Source organism: Gadus macrocephalus, chromosome 10, assembly GCF_031168955.1.
Source record: "Gadus macrocephalus chromosome 10, ASM3116895v1".
Taxonomy (NCBI): domain Eukaryota; kingdom Metazoa; phylum Chordata; class Actinopteri; order Gadiformes; family Gadidae; genus Gadus; species Gadus macrocephalus.
The window spans coordinates 6,019,331-6,042,016 of NC_082391.1; the positions used below are offsets into that span (position 1 = coordinate 6,019,331).

Below are 22,686 nucleotides of genomic sequence, written 5' to 3' on the forward strand. Positions count from 1 at the left end.
CACCTACACAAAGAAAACTACACACATACAATCAGACCCGGAGGAGACGCACTGAGCTTCAGCTGACGTGTCCAAGCCTTAGAGGATGAACACCCGCAGAGGCAAGATATTCATTTTTGGCACAGCGGGCAACATTACATTATTTTAAAGCATTTCCGTCATTGATGAGGTAACATCCATTAACAGTTCTTCTGTGGCATCTAAAATACAAATTCAGATCGTGGATCGACTTTGATTTGACTATAGATTATTCATATCGCTGCATATCTTTATTTCCCAACAGTCTTTGCGCCAGGGAGGAAGTGGGCGGAGCTACAAGGAGCGTTACCAAGATGGCCCCCTTCGTTCAAAGGTAAGACAAAGCGCTTAACCGTCTAACCTGGCCGTTATTCGTTCGTTTACTAAACCGACAGCGACCTTGAAAACACGAACCCCGTCCGACATTTAGTCGACGAGAAGGGGCGATTATCGGGACGGGTCGGAATCGTAACCGGGAAGGAAAAGCCGGAGAAGTGGGGAACGTTGAATGGGTTAGTCGGAGCGGTCTGACAGCCACTGCCGTTAGTCGAGCCCGGGGGTCAAACCCGCAACCTGCCCTAATCCCTCCAGAGCATCCACCACCAGGGCCTGGGCAGAACCTCTTAATGCGATAGTATCATTCATCGAAAAGGTGTTCACCTTTGGAAGGAAGTTGTGCGGTAGTAACGCTCCACGTTAGCGCAGTGCTACCTCCTCCTCGCTAATCCCATCACTGTCTGCTCCGCATATCGAGTATGCTTTCTGGATTATATCGCTCTTTCGTCTCAGCATCGTGGAAAAAAATGTAACGCTTCAATCTACATCATGCATATTATTATTCAATTACTTTTCTAATCCGATTCCGCGAATCGTCATGCAGAGGAAATGGCGAAACCGTTCGTGACGTTTTCCCTCCGCCGCGCGCCTCTGAGCGTTTTAACCGTGGCGTCAGGGTTCAGTGCTTTTTTTTTTCTTTTTTTTAAGGCCTACTTTACTGTAAGTGATCCAGGATGGGTTTCATGCAAATGTGATGTTCTCCCCGACTAGGATGGCGCCGGTTGTGATGCTGTGGCTGGCGCTGTGCCTCAGTGGCACCTTGGCTGTGGACCGGGGAAACTTCAAGACCTGCGACCAGAGTGCCTTTTGCAAGTGGGTCAATCTGCATCGTTCATTACACTTTTTGCATGATGCGTTTGCGGAGTACCAACAGATTAATTGCTATTATTAAGTGTGTTTTGTTTTTATGTGCGTGTGTCCACTCAGGCGTCAGAGGGCACTGCAGCCAGGCCAATCTCCCTACCGGGCTCTTTTGGACACCATGGAGCTGACTCACACCAAGCTCACCTTGCAGCTCATCAATGACAACAACAAGGTACAGGAAAGAACCACTTTGTGACTCGCTGTTAATGTAATGGTGAAGGATGCCGTTCGAGGGGCGTTCTCTGTATTCATCACCTTGTTCTCTGCCAGGTGCGCCTGCTGTTGGAGCTCTACCGTCTCCAGGGGAACATGACCAGGGTGAAGATTAATGAGCTCAAACCCCTGAAGCCCCGCTACGAGGTCCCTGATGTCCTGGTCCAGCAGCCCCTCACTGAGCCGTAAGTACGCCCCCCCCCCCACACTTGGAGACCCACTCATGTAAACCAGCTATGGGGAGTTGGGTGGGAGGCTTCCCAACAGGGATGCCTTCCAATACGAACACACATTGGTGGTTGGATTAGCATGGGAGCAAATGATGTTCCTTGTTTTAAGTCAGCTGGACAGCCAGGCATGCAGGGTTTCTTTTGACTGGCAGTGGTCCGAGGCGCTGCCTGGTCAGGACGATGCATGCGGGTCACAATACAACCGACCACCCTGGCCAAGTGGGAAACCTGAGATAAACACACCTGCTGCCTGTTCTAGAATTGCATGTTCCGGCTTCTAGTATCCAACAGTCCAGCTGTCCGAAGGATGTTGGATGAATCCCTCTCTCCTGCCCCCGTCCCACCCCCTCCTCTCCCAGCCTGTCTCTCCTGTCCCAGGACGAGAACGGCGTGGTCCTTTCCCTGGGGGGCGAGGCCCAGCGGGTCATCCTCAGTGCCCGGCCCTTCCGCCTGGACATCATGGAGGGCCACGAGCTGCTGATGTCCCTGAACTCCCGCGGCCTACTGGCCTTCGAGCACCTGAGGACGCGCAAGGACACGTGAGCAACGCACTCCGTTCTATTCCACACGCGCCATTCTCCGAGCCGCCCCCTGTGGCTCGTTGTATTCTCCGTACCCTCGGATTGGTGCATGATTGTTCTCACCTAGATGCTTTTGTTTTGCCCTTGAAATGGTTCATACTGTCTCTGACTGGTTGTTCTGTCCTCTTCTCCCTTATCGTCCCAGTTTCTCCTATAAAGTAACTAGCACAGTGGCTAGCGTGTGGGATAGTATCAAGTGGGTATTCTCTAGGTAAAGACCCTTAAAGCTTTTGTAAGTGTGTATTCTGTATCTTGTGCCAATGCTGGCCTTAGTTGTATTTAACCTAAAAGCAATGATAGATGATTAATGTCGCTGAAAAAATGTATATTTATAGCTCCATTTTGATCTATAAAAATATCAAATGTATTTTGATTAATGATTCAAATTCGGTTCTTACTACCTACAATTTGGAAATTATTGAACCCAGTATGGATTTTTTCCTTAAAGAAATTGCACACCTAGCCTGCTGGGGTCTAATTGAAAAAATATGTTTTTACTCATACTTTTATTATTCTGTATTGTATAACAAATGAATCAAAAACACAGAATCTTCAAGCTGGTTTAACACTAACTGCATGACTTGCCAAGCTTCCTGATCGAATAGGCAAACCCCCCTCAGTCCCCTTCCCCCTGAGCCCAAAACAAGAGCTCTGTGACCTTTGAATGGACAGCATATGGTCGATAGGTTAATGTTCAACTTTAAGACCAGCACTCTCCAGAAACCAATCAAGCAGCATCTTTCTTTGTGGTTATGACTTGTCTTCCGGTATTTGCACATGCTCAGTCACATGTGGACACCCATGGTTACCCCATTCGAGAATATAAAATACCAAATAAATTAAGTGGCCAGCCATCATTTGCATTCCCGTGGCCCATTTCTGTTCCACTCTTACCTTGGAGGCACATACTCCTGCATACGTAGGAGTCTCATTTATGGAGGGAGGCTTCCATAAAGGCCTCTGTCCCAGGATGCCGGGCAACAAGTAGCCACAAGGCAGGGATTTGCTCATCTACCTCTTCTGAAGGGTGTGCCCTGCTTAGCACCCAGCTGCACTCTAGCCCCTCCCAGTCCCCGCAGACACCCGATGGCGTCCATGACCTCTGCATATTGCCTTCCTTTGCCTGTTCAAGTCCCACTCTCCTAGTTCCCTCATATTGTGTTACCACCCCCATCCCCCCCCCCCCCCCCTCTTTTGAAATGTGTTGCTCCCACTTTGACACCTTTTGTCGCTCTCTCTCTGTCCCTCTCTCTCGGTTCGTCTCATGTTTCGCCCTGCTCTCCTCCTTCCCTTCCGTTCCTGTGGTGTCGCGGTGCAGAAGTCAGTCAGACTCCGAGGCAGAGAAGCCCCAGGGCATGGATCCGGCGGACCAGGCTGAGCAGGTGTGCTACGGTCACGGCTGTTCTAATGATGGAGCAGATTTGGATAGCGTGGACTAGGGCTGAAAATTATAATCACGATTATTTTGGTCAATTTTGAAATCACGATTATGAAAACATTTATTTAGCATTTATCTTCAAAAAACACTTTTGTAACGGAGAACTTTGACCAGCTGTTTCATTTCTATAAAACATTTAATGAATAATAATAAAAAAAAAATATATATATATATAAAACCTTTAAATTTGACAATTCTACAATTTCTATAAAACATTTAATGAATAATAATAAATAAAAAAAAAATAAAAAAAAAATATATATATATATATAAATAAAACATTTATATTCGCGGTGTTCTCATTGTTTGTCATCTTGCCCTCCCAGCCCAAGGCCGACGACAAGGTGGAGGAGGAGAAGGATGAGGAGGGGATGTGGGAGGAGACGTTCAAGTCCCACACGGACACCAAACCCAACGGTAAGACCGCCACCTCATCGCCAGCAGGCGCCGCCTGGTGCTGTCAGGCCTCAAAGCACCTGCGTTTGATTATTATATTGTTGTGTCTAATGATTTTTACAAATACTACTACTTGCCTTGCCAAAAGGCAAAGACATTCCTTGCTAGTACAAGATTGTAATCAACCAGATCAGTCGCATGAAGATGCAAGAGCAGCTTTAATTAATCCTGGCTAAATGTCCGCTGTGGAGATGTGTTCTCTCTGTGTTGACCTCTCTATCGCCAGTGGCCAGTACATTGAGTCTCTTTTTGCTAACGTTGGTGGTCGGTCCCCCTGCAGGTCCCTCTGCCGTTAGTCTGGACTTCTCACTGCCAGGAGTTGAGCACGTGTACGGCATCCCAGAACACGCCGAGACTCTTAAACTCAAAACCACAGAGTGAGTGATCTGTCAATATATGGAACGGATGGGAAGTTAACGATTAACAAAGAGATGCGTAACCAAGACAAAAATCCAATAATGAATGGAAGACAAGTTAAATAAAGGAAAAATAGAGTTGCTAATCGTGTGTCTGTCTGTCTGTCTGTCTGTCTGTCTGTCTGTCTGTCTGTCTGTCTGTTCAGTGGAGGGGACCCCTATCGGCTGTACAACCTGGATGTGTTCCAGTACGAGCTGTTCAACCCCATGGCCCTGTACGGGGCCGTGCCCGTCATGCTGGCCCACAACGCCCAGAGGACCACTGGCATCTTCTGGCTGAATGCTGCCGAGACCTGGGTGGATATCAGCTCCAACACCGCTGGCAAGGTACCGTGGCTTCTGGACCGTTCCCTGTCGAGCACCTGCAGTCCACCCTCTAACAGCGTGTCCAGGGCTAATATGGATTAAGTTATTTTAGTGGTCAAATGCACTCCATAACATAACAGGCAATGCAGTCCTAGTCGGCAATGCCATTTTTTTATAATTAATAATGAAAAAAAAGAAAAGGTAATTGTTTAGGAAGACAATTTTTTTTATAAGAAGATAGAGTAACAAAGTACAGTGAGACACCACAAAGGACAATCGTAAGTTGTTTTTCTTGATAAAAAGTTGATAAAAAGTTTCTGCTCTCATTCTGATGTCTAAGTGCGTTTGTCCATCATGCTGTATGATAGCACTGGTACATGTTACAAAGCACTAAGAAATTACGACTGTGAGCCCTTTACTCGCAAGACTGCCACCTTGCGTGGCGCCGTCTTGCAATGATATGGATGACCGTGGAGTTCCGTGTCTTTGTTTCTATATTTGTTATCAATCACTCCTTGTGCCTCATATCTCCTCTTTCACTTCCTCCTCGTGTGCTCCTCTGTCTCACTCTTCCTCCTCTCGGTCTCACTCTTCCTCCTCTCGGTCTCACTCTTCTCCCTGTGTGTGGCCCTCTCCCTGCAGACGGTCTTCGGGAAGATGCTGGACTACGTGCAGGGCTCCAACGAGACGCCCCAGACCGATGTGCGCTGGATCTCAGAGAGCGGCATCATCGACGTGTTCATCATGCTGGGCCCGACGCCCTACGACGTCTTCTCCCAGTACGCCTCCCTCACAGGTCAGACCCCCCCCCCCCCCCCCCCCCCATATGATGAGGCGTATGATGTTTGCCTTTCGGATGCTGCATGAGAGATGGGTCCCCGTCTGAGCCGGCCGTCTCCCTCGGACCCCTCTCAGGCACCCAGGCCTTCCCGCCTCTGGCCGGCCTGGCGTACCACCAGTGCCGCTGGAACTACAACGACCAGGAGGACGTGCAGGCGGTGGACGCCGGCTTCGACCAGCACGACATCCCCTACGACTTCATCTGGCTGGACATCGAGCACACCGACGGCAAGCGCTACTTCACCTGGGACCCGCACAAGTTCGCCACGCCCAAGGACATGCTGCAGGGCCTGCTGGAGAAGAAGCGCAAGGTACGCCCGCAGCCTGGGCGCCGTAGCCGGGCAGTGAAGGGAGGCGTGCAGTAAAGGGGGGGTGGCGGGCCACCAGCTGTGAGTGGGATAAGCCATCACAAGCCTTTTTAGAAATCAGGCTTTTCCTATGTTTTGGTGACATCACAAGTGGCCGTGTCCACCTAGATGTGTGCTGGCTAGATCCGTCTCCCAGCCTACCCAGTGGACTGTAGCAAACGTTGCTCATCTGTCCATCATACATCCAGGTGGACAGTCCCACTAAAATGAATTACACCATTAATTTTCTATCTAATGGATTTTTCTATCTGCTTGTAATGGCTGATCAATCAACTAACCCTGAAGGGCAACTGAACATGTTGAACGTGTGCTTTTAAACCATTCCTGCATGGCCTTTTTACAACCGGTTGAGTCACCATTCACTTCAAGAATGTTTGAGATGTGTTCACCAGCATCTGAGCAGAAGACTTAAACAGACCTGTCAATCAGTAAAGTTATTATTGTAGTCCCTATGTTATGGATCCGTGACTGACGATGGCCGCCGACACCAACGATGGGGCTGACCATCTGAAGTCCTAAACCAATGAAAAGGGTTGATTTGCTCCAGTCTATCTCTCCCGGTCCTTCATGGGTCCCCTGCTCCCTGTGGTTTCAGATGGTGGCCATCGTGGACCCTCACATCAAGATAGACAGCGAGTACAAGATCCATACGGAGATCCGCTCCCAAGGCTTCTACATCAAAAACAAAGACGGAGGCGACTACGAGGGCTGGTGCTGGCCCGGTAAGAGACCCCACGGCCCACTGATGGCATTGACATTTACAGCATTAGGCAGACGCTTTCATCCAAAGCCATTTACAATAAGTACATTTGTCAGAAGTAGGTGAAACAATATATCGGTTCAGTAAGGATGTTCATAGAACCAAGTGCAAAGCACTAACAATCACTAGGTTAACCCATTCCCTGTATACAACAGAGATAGCTACGATAAGACGCTGCACAACCAAGTGCGACAAACAATAAGTGCGTACATTAAGTGCCAGGACGTACAATAAGTATGCCGGGCCCAAACAACAGCCTCTTAAATTAGCAACACTCTCCCTCCTGTGTCCCCTACTCAGTTGAGTTTGTTGTTATTGCATCTGCCGTGTTTTATTAATAGACTGATCTAGCTGTCTGTGTTCCCTCTCTGTCTCTCGCCCCCTGGCCGCCCTGACTTCAATCCTAATGGGTCCCTGGTGACGTCTCTCTCTCTCCAGGTAATGCCGGCTACCCAGACTTCACCAAGCCGGAGATGAGGGCGTGGTGGGCCAGCATGTTTGCCTACGATCAGTACGAGGTAGGAGCAGACGTCTCACCGACTAGTGACCCTCTGCCTACTAGGGCTCGTCAGGCAAACCGACAACCATTACAGAAAGCTTGCAATCGAACTGTCTGGTAGAAATGAGATTTGACATCTTGAAATACATTTTATATTATCTTTATGTATTTTGGTTAAATATGAAAGCAGGATACATAATGACATTGTCCGAAATGAATCTCTTGCTGTTTCATATTGTCGCTGAGACCGAAATGGGATTGTTCCCCAATAGTTAGTGGCTTGCCCGGGTAGGAGGAGTTTGAATGCGTTTGACAATTTACGTTTTTGAAAGACGCTGAAATTGGTTTTGCAGAAATGAACATACAGGCATATAAGCCTATTCTAGTAGACGCCCCAAATGCAATTATTAACCCTAAAAAAAGCATGAAATGGGATACAGCCGTTCACTGTATCCCACTAACAGTGAACGGCTGGTAAAGAAACTAAGTGCATGTAGAAATAGAATCCATGGCAGCGGCTTTCAAAGGGAATGTGTTGACCTAATGACTCCGACCCCGACAGGGCTCCATGGAGAACCTGTACACCTGGAACGACATGAACGAGCCGTCGGTCTTCAACGGGCCCGAGGTCACCATGCACAAGGACGCAGTGCACGGGCCCTGGGAGCACCGCGACCTGCACAACCTCTACGGCTTCTATGTGGTGGGTGTTCTCATTCAGCCCCACTCAAAAGTTTGGGGTCACCCAGACAATTTCCATTAAAGCTCACAGTTTTATTCAACAATTTTCAGCTGTGCTAACATCATTGCACGAGTGTGTACAGAGGGCCTTTGTACACCTGTATGTAGATTCCATTAGAACGCTGCCGTTCCAGCTAGAATAGTCATTTACCACATTAACAATGTCTACTCTGTATTTCTGTTAAATGTAATGTTATCTCCTTTGATAAATACATTGCTTTTCCTTTAATAAGGACATTTCTAAGTGACCCCAAACCCCTTTTGAACGGTAGTGTACATGTGTAGTCAACGACGTTCAGGGTTAGGGTTTGACCTTTCCTGTCTCCCCCCCGTCCCGTCCCGTCCTGTCCCTGTAGCAAGCGGCCACGGCCGAGGGCCTCATCCAGCGGTCCGGGGGCGTGGAGCGGCCCTTCGTCCTGACCAGGGCCTTCTTCGCTGGGTCCCAGCGCTACGGTGAGCCCCCCCTGGAGCCTCCTGCCCTCCGGTACTCATTAGGGGAATCTTCTCCACCATCGATCTTTAAGATCAATCTTCCCGTTGAAATGTCCTGTCAGCGGGCAAGCGAAATGAGATGAGGTCTGCCACGAAATGTTCTCATCGGTCAGGGAAATTTCATAGGTATTCCACAATACTTCAGGCTGTCTCTGAATAGTGTTAGCCGAAGGGAGAGGTATGGATTCATGTATCTGGCGTTTGGTTGTGGTTCTTGATCACTATGTGTCAAAGACTGCTGTCCCGGCTTATGCAGCTCACCGCAGTGTGGACTCATGGTGTGTGTGTATGTGTGTGGTGTCCTTGTCCAGGCGCTGTGTGGACCGGGGACAACGCGGCAGAGTGGGACCACCTGAAGATCTCCATCCCTATGTGCCTGAGCCTCAGCCTGGTGGGCATCTCCCTCTGTGGAGGTGAGCAGCGACCATGGAACCTAACTTTATTTATCTCTATGTGCTTCACATCTGTTGATTGAGTCTGAATGTTATGAGTGTACCAGTTTAAATTGAGGAGAGGTTAACCGATAAAAAAACATACAAAACAAAACAAAAAAACAACTTTTGGTTGATAGTGCTAGAGTTTAAGCAGAATGTGGCGACTTTAACGGTTGTCAGGGAAATAGGCACCAGGATAAATTGGGCTTTTACCGTTATGACCAAACCCTCTGAAAATCAGACAAGGACTTTACTGACACTACCGTTCCAAAGTTTGGGGTCACTTAGAAATGTCCTTATTTTTTGAGAAAAGCACAGTTTTTTTCAATGAAGAATAAGATACAAAATTGACTCCTCATTTTGATGTGGTAAATGACTATTCTTGCTGGAAACGGCAGATTTTTAATGGAATATCTACAGAGGTGTGCAGTGGCCTATTCCCAGCCACCATCAAGTCTAGAGCTCGTACACAACGGAGTGCTAAGGAAACCTGTGTGACCCCTCCGGGCTCCTCTTGGACTAACCCCCCCCCCTCCCTCTGTGTCCATGCTCCTAGCCGACGTGGGGGGCTTCTTCAAGACCCCCAACAGCGAGCTGCTGGTGCGCTGGTACCAGACGGGGGCCTACCAGCCCTTCTTCCGGGCCCACGCCCACCTGGACACGCCCCGCCGCGAGCCCTGGCTCTTTGGCCCCGACAACACGGCGCTGATCCGCGAGGCGGTGCGCCAGCGCTACGCCCTGCTGCCCTACTGGTACCAGCTCTTCTACCACGCCCACCGCACCGGCCACCCCGTCATGAGGTGAGTGAGGAGGGACCTCCTCGGGTAGAGGGTGTACCATTAAGGACCCGGGTTCGATTCCTGCCCCCTGTGGCCTTTGCTGCATGTCCTCCCCTCTATCTCTCATACCTCCCTGTCTATCTCACCCTATCATAAAGCAAAAAAATGCAAAAAAAAATGTTTTTGTAAAAAGCGGAAAATGGTAATATGTCACTTTGAATCCACGGTGACTCCATTTTTTTTTGTTTGTTTCTAAAGTACTCGGGATCAATTGTTTGAGAAGGTGGTTCTGTTGAAACGTCAATGCAAGATTACAACTGTGTACCAAAGGTGTTTTAAATTCACCAATTGAACGCCACCCACTTGTAAACTGAGGGATTAGACTGGGTTTACCAGGAACGCTGTATAAAGAGAATAAAGGGAACTGTCAGACCCTACCGTTCCTCGTCCCTGCTGCAGAATGACCTTCTTCCTTTTCCTTTCTAGTGCGGTTCTGTTCGTTGAAACAAATGTTATTTTAATAACACTGAAACCAAAGCTATATCTAACGTAGGACTGCTGTGTGGACATCAGTGGCTTTAAGAGCCACCCTCTGGTCAGTCCGTTACTGCAGAGCTTCAGTTCACCAGATGGTTACCGAGACGGCTCACCACGCCCACTCTTTGAATAAACACGTGTTTGTTTTAAAAAGCGTTTTTGCTGAATGTCATAATGGCCACATGTGGCCTTATGAAATAGAAGTGGCAATAATTAAATATAATGTGGCATTTGAAACGAATAATGTTCTTGTGTATGTTTCAATATATTCCTTTATATATTTATTGCCTCATTTAGAAGTTTAGTGGTTTCATTATATATTTAAGATTGACCCAAATGGCGTTCCAAACATTCCACACTGGTCACCGTGATAACACTTGGTCCTGCACTTTGAGTCGGCCTCGTGTATGAAAAGTGTTGCATGAACAAAGTTCCCTTGCCTTGTAACACTGTCTACCTTGGCACCCGTGGCAGACCGCTGTGGGTGGAGTACCCTCAGGACGCCGCAACCTTCGCCATGGACGACCAGTTCCTGCTCGGTGAGTCGGCCGCACTCGCACACAACGCCGCAAACCTCACATTCGTCACCTCTTTGAGCTTATTAGTGTGTTTGTACCATCTCTTTCACATTTATAAAATTTGATTCAAAATGTGTTTATCTTTTTAATGTTTATACAGAAATCCATTTTGTTTCTGTGTGGCTGCTAGTGACCTTAGTGTCGTTCCCTTGACGTTTGCCAGAATAGAAACTCATTCAGTAACCATAGCTAATGCTCTGTCACAGAAAATAACCAGGCATACCCTTATTGTCCTGGGCGTGGATAAAATGGTGATGGGCCACAACCTGCCATGATACATTGGTTAAAGGAGTCCTGAGTGTGTCAGATGGTGGCTTCAGTACAGTTACCTGCTCTGACCCTGTTGACTAAGGGAGGCACAACTCTTGTCAGATGGCTCTCACTGCGCCTGCTCTGACACTGGGTTAAACTAGTAACTCTCTTTGCTGTGTTTCAGGGCGGGACCTGCTGGTTCATCCCGTCACCGAGGAGGGGGCCAGGGGCGTCACCGCCTACCTGCCCGGCAAAGGAGAGGTGAGACGACTCCATTGGGCTGTTTCTATTTTACATCCAATGCTTTCATTTTTCTTGCAACTGATGCATACTTGTGTATCCTGCTAAATGTTTGTATTATCCCGTTACTGGAAATGTAATGCGGGTGGTTGGGAGTGGGTGGGGATAAATTGAGCATTCTACCGACTGGGAATTCTAAATATTCAACCCAATAGGTGTAGTGGGTGGTGGTGGTGGTGGGTGGTGGGTTACGGGTCTGGTGTAATGGCTTTACAAACAACGAAACGCATTGTGGTGCAGTGAAGACAATGGATGAAATGTGACTAATCTCCACGACGCGTTCATCTTGCTCATGTTGGTCTGCTACACTGCATGCCGTTGGTGCGAGGACCTATTGAACTGTGTTCCCAACGGTCCGTGTGTTTCAGGTCTGGTTTGACGTCCACACCTTCCAGAAGCACAACGGCGCCCAGGACCTCTACATCCCCGTCACCATGAGCTCCGTAAGGCCCCCCCCCCGATTTGTTTCAAAGGGAGGACTATTGATATCATCAGCTTAGCTCCGGAGGTACAGCAGGTTGACTGGTATCCGGGAGGTTTCTAGTTCAATCCTGGCTCCTGCCAGTGTCAAGCAAGACTGTCCCTGAGCAAGACGCCTCACCCTGACTGCCCCTTCATACCCACATCCACACACCGGCAGTGGAGTCGCCCTGTGCAGATGACTCTGCCGTCGGTGTGTGAATGTTTGTATGAAGGGTTACAAGTCGCTTTGGATAAAATCGTCTGCTAAATGTAACAAATTAATATCACTATTAATTGCGAAGAATTCCCCTCCCAGTATTGCCGCTCAATGTGTCCCTGTAGTTAAGGTAGACATTTTCATCCTGTACCTTTTTGACATGGTTTCAGCCGCTGAGCTCCTAAGCATGCGGTCCATCTGGTTGAACGAGGTCTCTCCCGCTCTCCGTAGATCCCGGTGTTCCAGCGTGGCGGCTCCATCATCCCCAGGAAGCTGCGTGTTCGCCGGTCCTCCGCTTGCATGGAGCACGACCCCTACACCCTCTTCGTGGCCCTCAGCCAGCGGGTAACTATGTCCTTTATCTCTCCCTTCCACCCCTGCGGCTATGGTTGCCGCGGTCCCCGTCTGAGGCCTGACGCCTTACGCCTTGCTCTCGTTTTTCCGCCGCAGCGCAAGGCGGAAGGCGAGCTGTACCTGGACGACGGACACACCTTCAACTTTGACACCAAGGGAGAGTTCATCCACAGGAAGCTGTCCTTCTCCAACAACATCCTGTCCTCCAGGTGGGACATGACCCTCACTTTGTTCAGGGACAGCGCTGGGGAATGAACCCACTTGCCTAAAATGTCGTGTCAGTCGTTTAAATCCATCTCTCTGATCCCCCCCCCCCCCCCCCACAGTAACTTGGCCCCGGCTGCACATCTGTCTACCATGTCCTGGATTGAGAGGATCCTCATACTGGGGGCCAGTAAGCCCAGCAAGGTCACCCTGAAGACGGCCGGTGAGTGATGGGAGTGGGGTACCTTCTACCGCGGGGAGTGACCACCGAGCAGCTGTTTGCTCCACTAGAACGTGATCAAAGGAGTGTGAAGGCACACCTGAGAAATTAGTCCTCAGTATGATATTACTCTGGCATTAGTCAAGGGACTGCCATTGGCTAAACGCTGTGCTACTAGCTTAGAAGGGCATATCAAATTTGTAGAAGAAGCTAAATATTTTCTGCAAATATCTTCGTTAAGATTGAGCCAGATGTTCAGATTTGAGGTATTTCTTCAGATTGGGAAAGATTGGTCCCAGGATCTCTAGAAAGTGTCAGCTCCAAATGGCTGACTCTACAACGGGGCGACAGCCTCTCGGTTGCTCGGTTGTTACTTGGGTTCCCTCTACTGGCCGGCGTAGTGAACTACGGTTTGCATAAGGGGCATTGGACATGACTGGATCATTTTCCTTTGGATACAAATAACATGCGTTATCATTATTACCTCCCTGTATGACTGTATGACACTGACCTATATATATATATATATATATATATATATATATATATATATATATTTTATAACACTGGCGGGTGCTTTGCGTAAATGAGGCCCTTGCATTAATGTACGTTGCTACAATACAGATGATGAAGCACGCCCTCTAGTGTTACGTTGCATCATTGCATTCTGATGTCAGCCACAGCACAACTCCTGTGCATGGAAGGGCTTTGTCCCTGCATGTGTACTTCTGTAGAAGCTGTTGATGTTGGGTGACGTGTGGGTCTGTCCGAGTGTGATCCCGGGTTGACCGGCCCTCCCTCTCCCACACTCCGCAGGCGGCCAGGACAGCCAGCTGGAGTTTGAGTTTGACGCGTCCATGTCGGTGCTGACGATCCGGAAGCCCGGCATGAACGTCGGAGAGGACTGGAGCGTGGTGCTGAAGTAACCATGGTGACTGAGATGGGCGAGCGGAGGTCGCTGGATAGACTGAAGGATGATAGGCACTTAATACAAACAGGCACACACACACAGACTCACAGACACGCAAATGCGCACGTGCACACGCACACACACGCACGCAGACACACACAGACAGACACGCAAATGCGCACACACACGCGCACCCAGACACACACTCGCACGCACACACACGCGCAGAAAAACACACAGACGCATACACACAGACATACTCGCAGACGATGAATTAATCTGTTTCACGTGTGCCGTTCATTAATATGTGCCCATGTACACGCATACATGTGCAGTGCCCACATATCCAATTAGACCACATGCTAGTGTGACGGAGCCACAGGAGAAAGTGTCACCACCATGTTCCTCTCCTGTCCATTAAAACTAATAGTTGTGTACTAAAAGGTTGCCATTTAGATCGGGATGTTTTTTTCATGTATTTCAATTTATATTTAACTTTTGATCATGAGGTGATGTGTTTGGTAGTGGGCGAGATGCTCTCAGATAGGATATCTTATGAAGGCACACATTCCCAAGGAGCTGTTGAACTACATGGACATGTTTGTACTTCTCCCCTTTTTATATTTCTTCAAATCCATTCCATCCACTGATTTTTTTTTTCTTTTCTTTTTGTATACAGAAATCCCAATTGTGTTAATTGAACCACGAATAATGCAAGTTGCCTTTGGCTCAGTGATAATCTTAACTTCAGTAGTGAAGTCATGTACAATTCTTTCTTTTTTTCAGCAATTTCCATTGTTTCTTACAAATGTAAGAACAAATGATTTAGGGGAAAAGTATTCCCTTCAACTTGTTCCCAGAGTTAGTTTCAGCAAAGTGTGTGGACGCTGCAATTATCATGACGCAACACTTTTTAGAATAACCGCTACTACTGAAAAATTAGTAATGTTCAGCATTCGTTTTTAACCAAATGCAATATAGCAACAGGGATTGTGAACCACTGATGTGAAAGATATCCTGTTGGTGTATTTGTTCTCCTTTTTGTCAGACTTTTGTTTACTGGATATTTTTTAAATGCACTTGAAGATGAGTGGGAAATAAAATGCAGTTTACCCGTAATGGTGTTTAAGCCCTAGACGTAGATAGTTCTGATTTTTCTATTTCATTAAAATCAATGTGTAATTTGATTTGTGTTTTCAGGGGTCATTTCAGCTACACTTCTACACCACATTCCACTCTGCGCTCTAGGCTGATATTTGATTCGATTTTACCGGCACAATATGATCTTTCATTACATTTATATAACATCGCTTCGAGTTGTTTTCATCACTTGTGTTTATTTTAGATTATAAAGTAAATTCTAGTGAAAGATTAAGCTACACCCGAGAGATACAATTTTAATAAGGATAAGAAACCTAATACATTTTTCACCAATGAAGAGAATTTATTTTTGATGAATAAAGTGAATTAAATCATCAGAGTGTTTTGTTATCGGAAATAGGCAGAAAAGCACCAGACAAATCATGTTTGCAACGGGTTCACGAAGCAAGACTAAGACAAAGATCTCCATCACATGCGTCTCAGTTGGCTGGGCCCCATTGGAGTTCTGGACATGTTGAAACGTTTGAGTTCAGGTGACCAAAGATGGAATTCTCAAGAGATTCATGTGTGTGCTGTAGGGCGGGAACTTATCAACCAATGCACACCGGGACTTATGTTGAATTGGAGTATGGGAGGGTATGAATGCAAAATTCGAGCAATCAAATTCTCTTCCTCTGAATAGACATCCCTCTGAATTCTAGAATTTAAAATGTGAGGATGGTGACATTTTTTGGTTACCTGCTTAAGTATCCCTTTTAATTAATATATATAATTATAATAGATCTGTAAATCCAGCTCCTGACCGTTTCGATGACATTAAGTTAAAAGTGTCTTCCGGTACCCGAAGCGAAAGTGTTTTTCGTATGCGGAATCCGGGAAAATCATGAATATTAATGAGGGCATAGACGGAGATTATCCAATCACGTTGGTTAAATCCCTGATCCAATCTGAAAAGGCCAAAATCGGTCACATGACTGCACCGTCGGCGCGATCCATTAAAGAAGGGTGCGATCGACCGATCGCGGTGAAGGTAACTTAAATTGTAGAGTATAACGTTAGTCCAACGCATTTCTCTGATTCTTTATGTCGACAGACTTAAGATGTTTGTCTTGGAGCTGCTTAAGGCCTGTTCAGCTCATGTATTTACGAAGTATTATTGACAGCCCCTCTCCTTACAACCGTGGAACTAGCCTAGATATCTTAAATGTGTAGGCTAGGAATATGGAGCTATTCCTGTCTGCTAAATGGAATAAACGCCTAAAATCTGAAAACCAGGCTCAGCCCATCCGTTCTTGTCTAACATTTGCCGTTTTGTATAAAGACACACACACACACACACACACACACACACACACACACACACACACACACACACGTGAAAAGGTCAAGTGTGTGAGACTTATTGTCTTAAGCTAACATCTGCCTAAATTCCAATTTGACCGTCAACATATATATATATATATATATATATATATATATAATATTAAAGTGTTTTCCCCCCACTCTACAGTTGATACAAACTGCAAGGTGTGTCAGATAGACACTGAGGTGATCTTCACGGCACCAGAAACGGTTAGAAGCATGGTCAGCTTACACAGAATGAATGAATTGAAATGTCAATGACAGTTCCCACCCCCCCCCCCCCAAACCACAATAGATTCGGACGGCAAGGTTTGTCAGACAGACCCCTAGCTGAGGTGATCTTCACAACACCATAAATGGTTAGTAACTATGAAGACAGGAGCAACCCCTTACCCTCAAATGACTGGCAATTCCTAAGCCACCTCACTAATTCCTAAGTCCCTACACTCCTGCTCCTCTCACATCATATAGCCTAAGAATAAGCCTGTATAAGAATAAAGTGAGAGTATGATTTATATATAATATATATATAATATAATATAATAAACCTTTAAAGGTAGATATGATAAAGGTTAAGGGAGACTGGTAAGTGCAATACCTTATTGAATATCATAGAAACAAGGAACAATGTTCCTTGATCAAGTTGGCAAACCGTTGTTTCTTTGATATTCAATGAATGATTGCGTTTACCAGTGTGGACAGTGTGTGGGACCTCTCTTTCCTTTACCTGCAACCTTGTACATGTATTATTGTGATGCATTTTCTTTCCACAGAGGACAGCTGTGACACAGAGGACATAGCAGATGTGTGATCACGCAATTGTCCAGGACAACCTGTCCAATTATCCAGTGCTGAAGGTCAGATATTTCAGAATATGCAGACATTACCCATTAAGAACCGATGCAGCATTTGTGTGGACTTTGAACTGGATGCTCTAGTCTAGTTTGTAGAATTTGTTTCAGACATTTTAGTTGTAAATGTATTTGTAGGACTTAGACTGTATCAAGTAGTAGTAGACTATGTATTTATCAGGCAAGTACTTTTTTAATTGCTCGGCTAGTGTGATTTAACACTGTAATATATATTTTGACAGAACCTTTTGCCAGAGGACTACAGCTATCACGTGTGCTCCTTTGAGTCACAGGGGGACCAAAACAATTTCAGGACTAACCTGAAGTTAAGGTTGACCCGGGAGGAGGAGGTGCAGAAGTGGCAGGAGGATTTCCAGGCGTCCTCAGGCTTAACGTGGCGAAAGTCAAAGACCTATCCAGATGCTGGTGATGGCTCTAACAAGTACAGGGTTAGTGCAAACACAGGCTACAGAGACATCCTACAGTTTGTTTTAGGCCCAATCCCATTTCTACCCCTTACGCCTTCCCATTACCCCTTCAAAACAAGGGGGAGGGGGAAGGGGAAGGGGTAAGGGGTAGAAATGGGATTGGGCCTTAATAACACAGATATCCAGACCAGTTATCTCATGTTCAGGTGTCATGCGTTTGTGTCTTTTGGTGTAAGCGTCTATCTGGTGTATGTGTGTCCGTTACGATAGTGTACAGTGTTTACAAAAATAATGGCTTTTGCACATATGTGGTCTCACGGGTGCATCGGAGAAAAGCAGAGGTCACCATAGTAAAGACTCCTGCAGGGTGTCCCCTTCACCTTCAAATACTTGGACCTTAGACCATGTGAAGATGCCAGTGTGTGTGGGACTTATTCTTTCCAGCGTTGAACCTTTCCATTATCTACAGGTTGACTTGAGGTGCCACCACAACACCCGCACCAGTACTGCCAAGACTAGCAAAAACACCTCCTGCCCCGCATTTATGTACCTGATTCTGAAAAGACAGACGTATAGTAAAGGGCGGAAGTCAAGGTTAGTATCTCTGTGTCCTGATTTTATGGGCACATTCACAAGTACAGTTGTCAGCATCAGAATTGATTTCGCACTGGAAACAGCAGCCTTCCATTGATAACCATATGGCCACTCTAATGTTGCAGAAGGGTCTGGAGTTGGGGCTGTACATGATGGATGTGCATCAAGGGAGGTGGCAGACAGGTTATCTGTGCACTTAACATTATATCCTCTCCACTTTAGGTCTGAAGACCCCCACATCAAGGAGGGGTACTACTTCCATGTTGTTGTGAAAAACAGCCACAACCACTGTGTGCCCTTTGCGGCAGTCTCGGCTAAGAGAGATGTCTCAAAAGAGACCGAAGGAAAAACTGAAGAAACTCTTTGAAAGTGGCCGGTTGCCAGGAATCTCATGTGAGTTTTCGGAGCAGTCATCATTGTCATGTTTTTCCGTTTGTGTATTTGTGTTTGTATCTATTTTTGGTCAGTCTGTCTCTTGTTAGGTAACGGAGGCATCAAACCAAAAGCAAATCTACGTCAACTAAACTAGACATTAAACCCTCCTTCAGGTGGAGGGGATGCCCAAACTGAGTTCTGTGAGGACTTTCCTCCAGATGACACATGAGTCAATATCACTATGAAGTGCCTTTGGTCATCATGAAAATGTAGCAGATTAATGAAAGTCTGAGGTCTTATTATAAGTGGCCAAACATTCGCACACATATCAGTACAATGATAAGTCTCTTAAAATGTGTTTCCTTCATTTTATACATATTCTTTTCATTGGATGTACATGATTTTGGCATGTCCCACACACTGCTCTGCTAACTACAATGTGTGTAATAAGTGGTTAAATGATACTAAATCAAAAAAAATATTACATGGTTTTATTGTCCACAATAAGTTATTTGATAAAACAAGTCATTTTGATCATGTATATTCTATTTTCATAATCATATTGAACATTTTGCATGTGTCCCTGAGAATTGTCCACCCTGTCATTATGGGGTAACTGCCCCTTTAAGAAACCCACTGATGTTTTCAATGACATCAGTACAAGCATTTTGTCTTTCTTCAATGGAGGCTGAAGCAGTGGCTAGTTGCAGAGTTAGTATTTACACTTATGTTTCGTAATTTTCATCATATTATGTGTGTAGTTGTCAAGCTTAACATGTCCACTCTGTCATCGTGAAATATCAATTGATAGAAAAACCTATCAGAACTTTGAAATATATTTGTAAAACAGTACACAGTCAGCTTGCTAACTGTTGCATGTTGCTAAGTGAAGGTCCACCATGTGCTCATTAAATACTAACATTAGCCAAAAATGTCCACCCTGTCATTGTCCACCCTGTCAGCAAGCCTTCCATGACAGGGTGGACATGGTTCATGACAGGAAGGACATCCACTTATTGTTTAGGCCACATGCTGATAATGTTACACATATTACAACAGCTATTACACACATTTTATAGCAGTACATGCTAAACATAGTAAGAATGGAAATATGGAGAAAAAAAATTGGCGATATCTGTATCAGCAAGCCTAGTTTGATAAGGCAAGCCTAGTTTACCGGGACTGCCAATGTGTGTAAGGGAATATTTTGAATCGCCTTTTTCAAGGAATGAGATCGAAAGGAGCTGAGATGGCAAGGAGATATCGGGAACGTCGTGATGCTGACCCAGACAGAAAAAGAAAGTACCTTGAGAAAGAAAGGGACAAATGGAAAAAAGACAGAGAGACTGGAAAGAAGAAAGGTATCAGTGAGCTCAGTGAGAGAGAAAAGAGGGCAAAAAGAAAGAAATGGAGAGTGGCAAAAAGTCAAGCCAGAGCCAGAAACAAGGCCAGTGCTTTGCCTCAGTCAGAGACACCACCCAGCTCCCCTGCTGAAACTCCTGAAAATCTACGTGAGCCAGGGCCCTCCAGGTTAGATCATTGTTTGTTTAGCTGATGAGACTCATTAGAAAGTTTAGATTTATTTGAAGGCCATTATCAACTGTATGTCCCCATAAAATGACATATTGATAACTAACTTGCTAAAATCTTTGTAATATCCTTACAAATATTTGGTGTTTCAGGCAATGGCGTCAAGGGGAAAGCATTCGAAGGAGTGCGAAGAGAAAACTTTTAAATTCGGCGCACTATGCAGGTCTTTACTATTCTTGGATTACACTATAAACATGACATATGTTATTGCATGAGAAACATGAACCATTGTCCATGAGAAATGGTTATGCTTTGTTTGCACAAACCGGATTGAATAAATGTCCCAATATGTCATTTCCTACTAATGAACGTAATATTCTACTTCAACCCCAAGGCACATCTGTACTTGAGGACGAGCTGGCACGTGTTTTCAAGTCACTCACACTCAAGCTGAGAGGTGACCCCGACTTCATAGACCCTCTGACATCATTCATCGCGTCCTATGACAAAATGACCACGGACAGTGCACTACGATCAGCCTTTTCAATATTTGGGAATTGCCCAATGGCCAAGACCACTGGATACCAAAGGCTGAAGGGGTTTCTCCAGACGACAGCAGTTGGGAGGAGGAAGGCGCGTCTGGGAGGTCCTTGCCAACAGGACGTCCCTCAAAGGCTTCCAGGGAGGACCACCCCTATAAGAGGACGGGGAGGAGGCCAGCTGCTCCTCACGGCTTGGCTCACTGTGTGGAAGCCGATATGTCCCTAGGTGGAACACACTAATGCCATTGGTAGTCAGTATTTTATAGACAAATTTTTTCTTCTAAAATATGTTTTGTTCTGTGAATGTGCTACATGACTGAACTCCGACCACCGTACGTTAATAAAAAAATGCTAATTTTTTCTACCCTGGTACCCATGATGCAGAAGTTGGACTGTGTAGGCATGTTCTATACATATCAATGGTGTAGGCTACTAGTTTGACTGATCCGACATATTATCCAGTTTTGCAATGCTGTACGGGCTGATCTGATCCCCTTACCACAATTCAAATAGCCTAGGTCTAAGCCAAGCACATTAGAATAATTATTCAATATATAAATAATTTCTACATAATGGAAATATAGTTATGCAAGTAATTATTCAATCTATAAATAATTTCTTCATAATGGAATTATAGTAGGCCTAATTGCGTACAACGTGAGGGTTTCAGTGCGCCCTAACAATTAATCCCGCCAACTGGAACGGCTTGCCCACAAAACAGGTCTTACCCTCCACCAGGAAATGTACAAACAACACCTCCACCTATACAACGACACCCTGAACTCAGCCCGCTCCTCCTACTACTCAGGAATCATCCAGTCTGGCAGCAGCAATCCAAGGACCCTCTTCAACACCATTAACACACTCCTCAAGCCATTGGATACCATCTCTCACTCCTTCTCAGTTGAAAAATGCAATAACTTCCTATCCTTCATCAATGATAAAATCAGCACAATCCACAGCCAGTTGACCATCGACCCCGCCCTACGTCCCAAACCGGATCCCCCCCTAACCACCGGTCAATCCTTCTCCACATTTGCTACCATCACCTCCTCTGATCTTTCCTCCATTATCTCAACCATGAAAGGCCTGTCTCCCCATTCTCTCCACCCTCATCACTAACACTGTAAACTCCTCTCTATCCTCCGGCCATGTCCCCTCCTCCCTAAAGCTTGCATCAGTCACCCCCGTACTAAAGAAACCCGGCCTGGATCCTGATTCCCCTAACAACTACCGCCCCATCTCCAATCTACCTTTTCTATCTAAAATCCTGGAACGTGTTGTTGCCAAACAACTCATCACCTACCTGGACACCAACGACCTCTTTGAACTCTTCCAATCCGGTTTCCGCTCCAAACACAGTACAGAAACTGCCCTCCTCAAAGTGACCAATGACCTTCTGCTATCCTCTGACACTGGCTCCCTAAATATCCTCATCCTCCTTGACCTCAGTGCTGCCTTTGACACGATCAATCACTCCATTCTCCTCTCCCGTCTCAAATCCACCCTTGGCATCACTGGCACCGCCCTCTCCTGGCTCGGATCCTATCTCTCCGACAGACATCAATTCATCGCCATCAACAACTGTCAATCAGCCCCTACTCCTCTCATCCACGGTGTCCCCCAGGGTTCTGTGCTTGGTCCACTCCTCTTCATTCTGTACATGCTTTCTCTTGGTCAGATCCTCCGTCACCATGGACTAGGGATGGGCCGATAGTAGATTCTATCGACTATCGACGATAGATGGATTCCATTGTCGATCGTCTCAAGTAGCCGATAAAAAGGCGATAATTATATTTAAATAATTAATTTAAAAAAAAAAATAATAATTTAATAATAATAAAAGCGCAGTGGTAGCTATTTTTTCAACTTAAAAAGCCCCGCAAATTGTAATTGAAATTAACTGGCACCGGTGGAAAACATACTATATAGCGCTGACCTGCCGTATTCACTCACTGCTGCGAGAGGAGAGGGGAGGGGCTCGAAACCTACCGGTCTGCTCGAACGGCGAAATGACATCACACCATTTCCGGGTCACAGCTGTGGTACATGAGCTGTGTTCGAAATCGTTCCCTATTCACTCACTCACTATTCTATA

General features: G+C 46.1%; 1 protein-coding gene and 1 long non-coding RNA gene across 8 annotated transcripts; both read left to right on the plus strand.

The window, feature by feature from the left end:
• Positions 1-34: 34 nt before the first annotated feature.
• Positions 35-14,992, plus strand: ganabb (glucosidase II alpha subunit b). 6 transcript variants are annotated; one of them, XM_060062266.1, is made up of 26 exons: positions 35-169; positions 284-352; positions 1,066-1,167; positions 1,282-1,390; positions 1,489-1,616; positions 2,021-2,200; positions 2,388-2,453; positions 3,561-3,624; positions 4,007-4,097; positions 4,417-4,513; positions 4,699-4,879; positions 5,501-5,654; positions 5,774-6,009; positions 6,662-6,788; positions 7,265-7,344; positions 7,888-8,028; positions 8,423-8,519; positions 8,870-8,971; positions 9,549-9,792; positions 10,783-10,847; positions 11,323-11,399; positions 11,807-11,881; positions 12,349-12,462; positions 12,568-12,680; positions 12,798-12,898; positions 13,712-14,992. In XM_060062266.1, the coding sequence occupies exons 1-26, from the start codon at positions 165-167 to the stop codon at positions 13,819-13,821; spliced, it is 2,928 nt and encodes a 975-aa protein (XP_059918249.1). In that variant the 5' UTR covers positions 35-164; the 3' UTR covers positions 13,822-14,992. The 6 variants fall into 6 exon arrangements, with proteins under 6 accessions (XP_059918249.1, XP_059918250.1, XP_059918252.1 ...); XM_060062267.1 differs by having other exon boundaries at positions 3,564-3,624; XM_060062269.1 differs by lacking the exon at positions 2,388-2,453 and having other exon boundaries at positions 36-169.
• A 4,563-nt stretch (positions 14,993-19,555) lies between these two features.
• LOC132465580 (uncharacterized) lies at positions 19,556-20,952 on the plus strand. Of its 2 annotated transcripts, XR_009527614.1 has the most exons (3): positions 19,556-20,046; positions 20,199-20,269; positions 20,441-20,952. It is a non-coding gene; the product is annotated as an uncharacterized LOC132465580 (long non-coding RNA). The 2 variants fall into 2 exon arrangements; XR_009527613.1 differs by having other exon boundaries at positions 19,556-20,269.
• Positions 20,953-22,686: the final 1,734 nt, after the last annotated feature.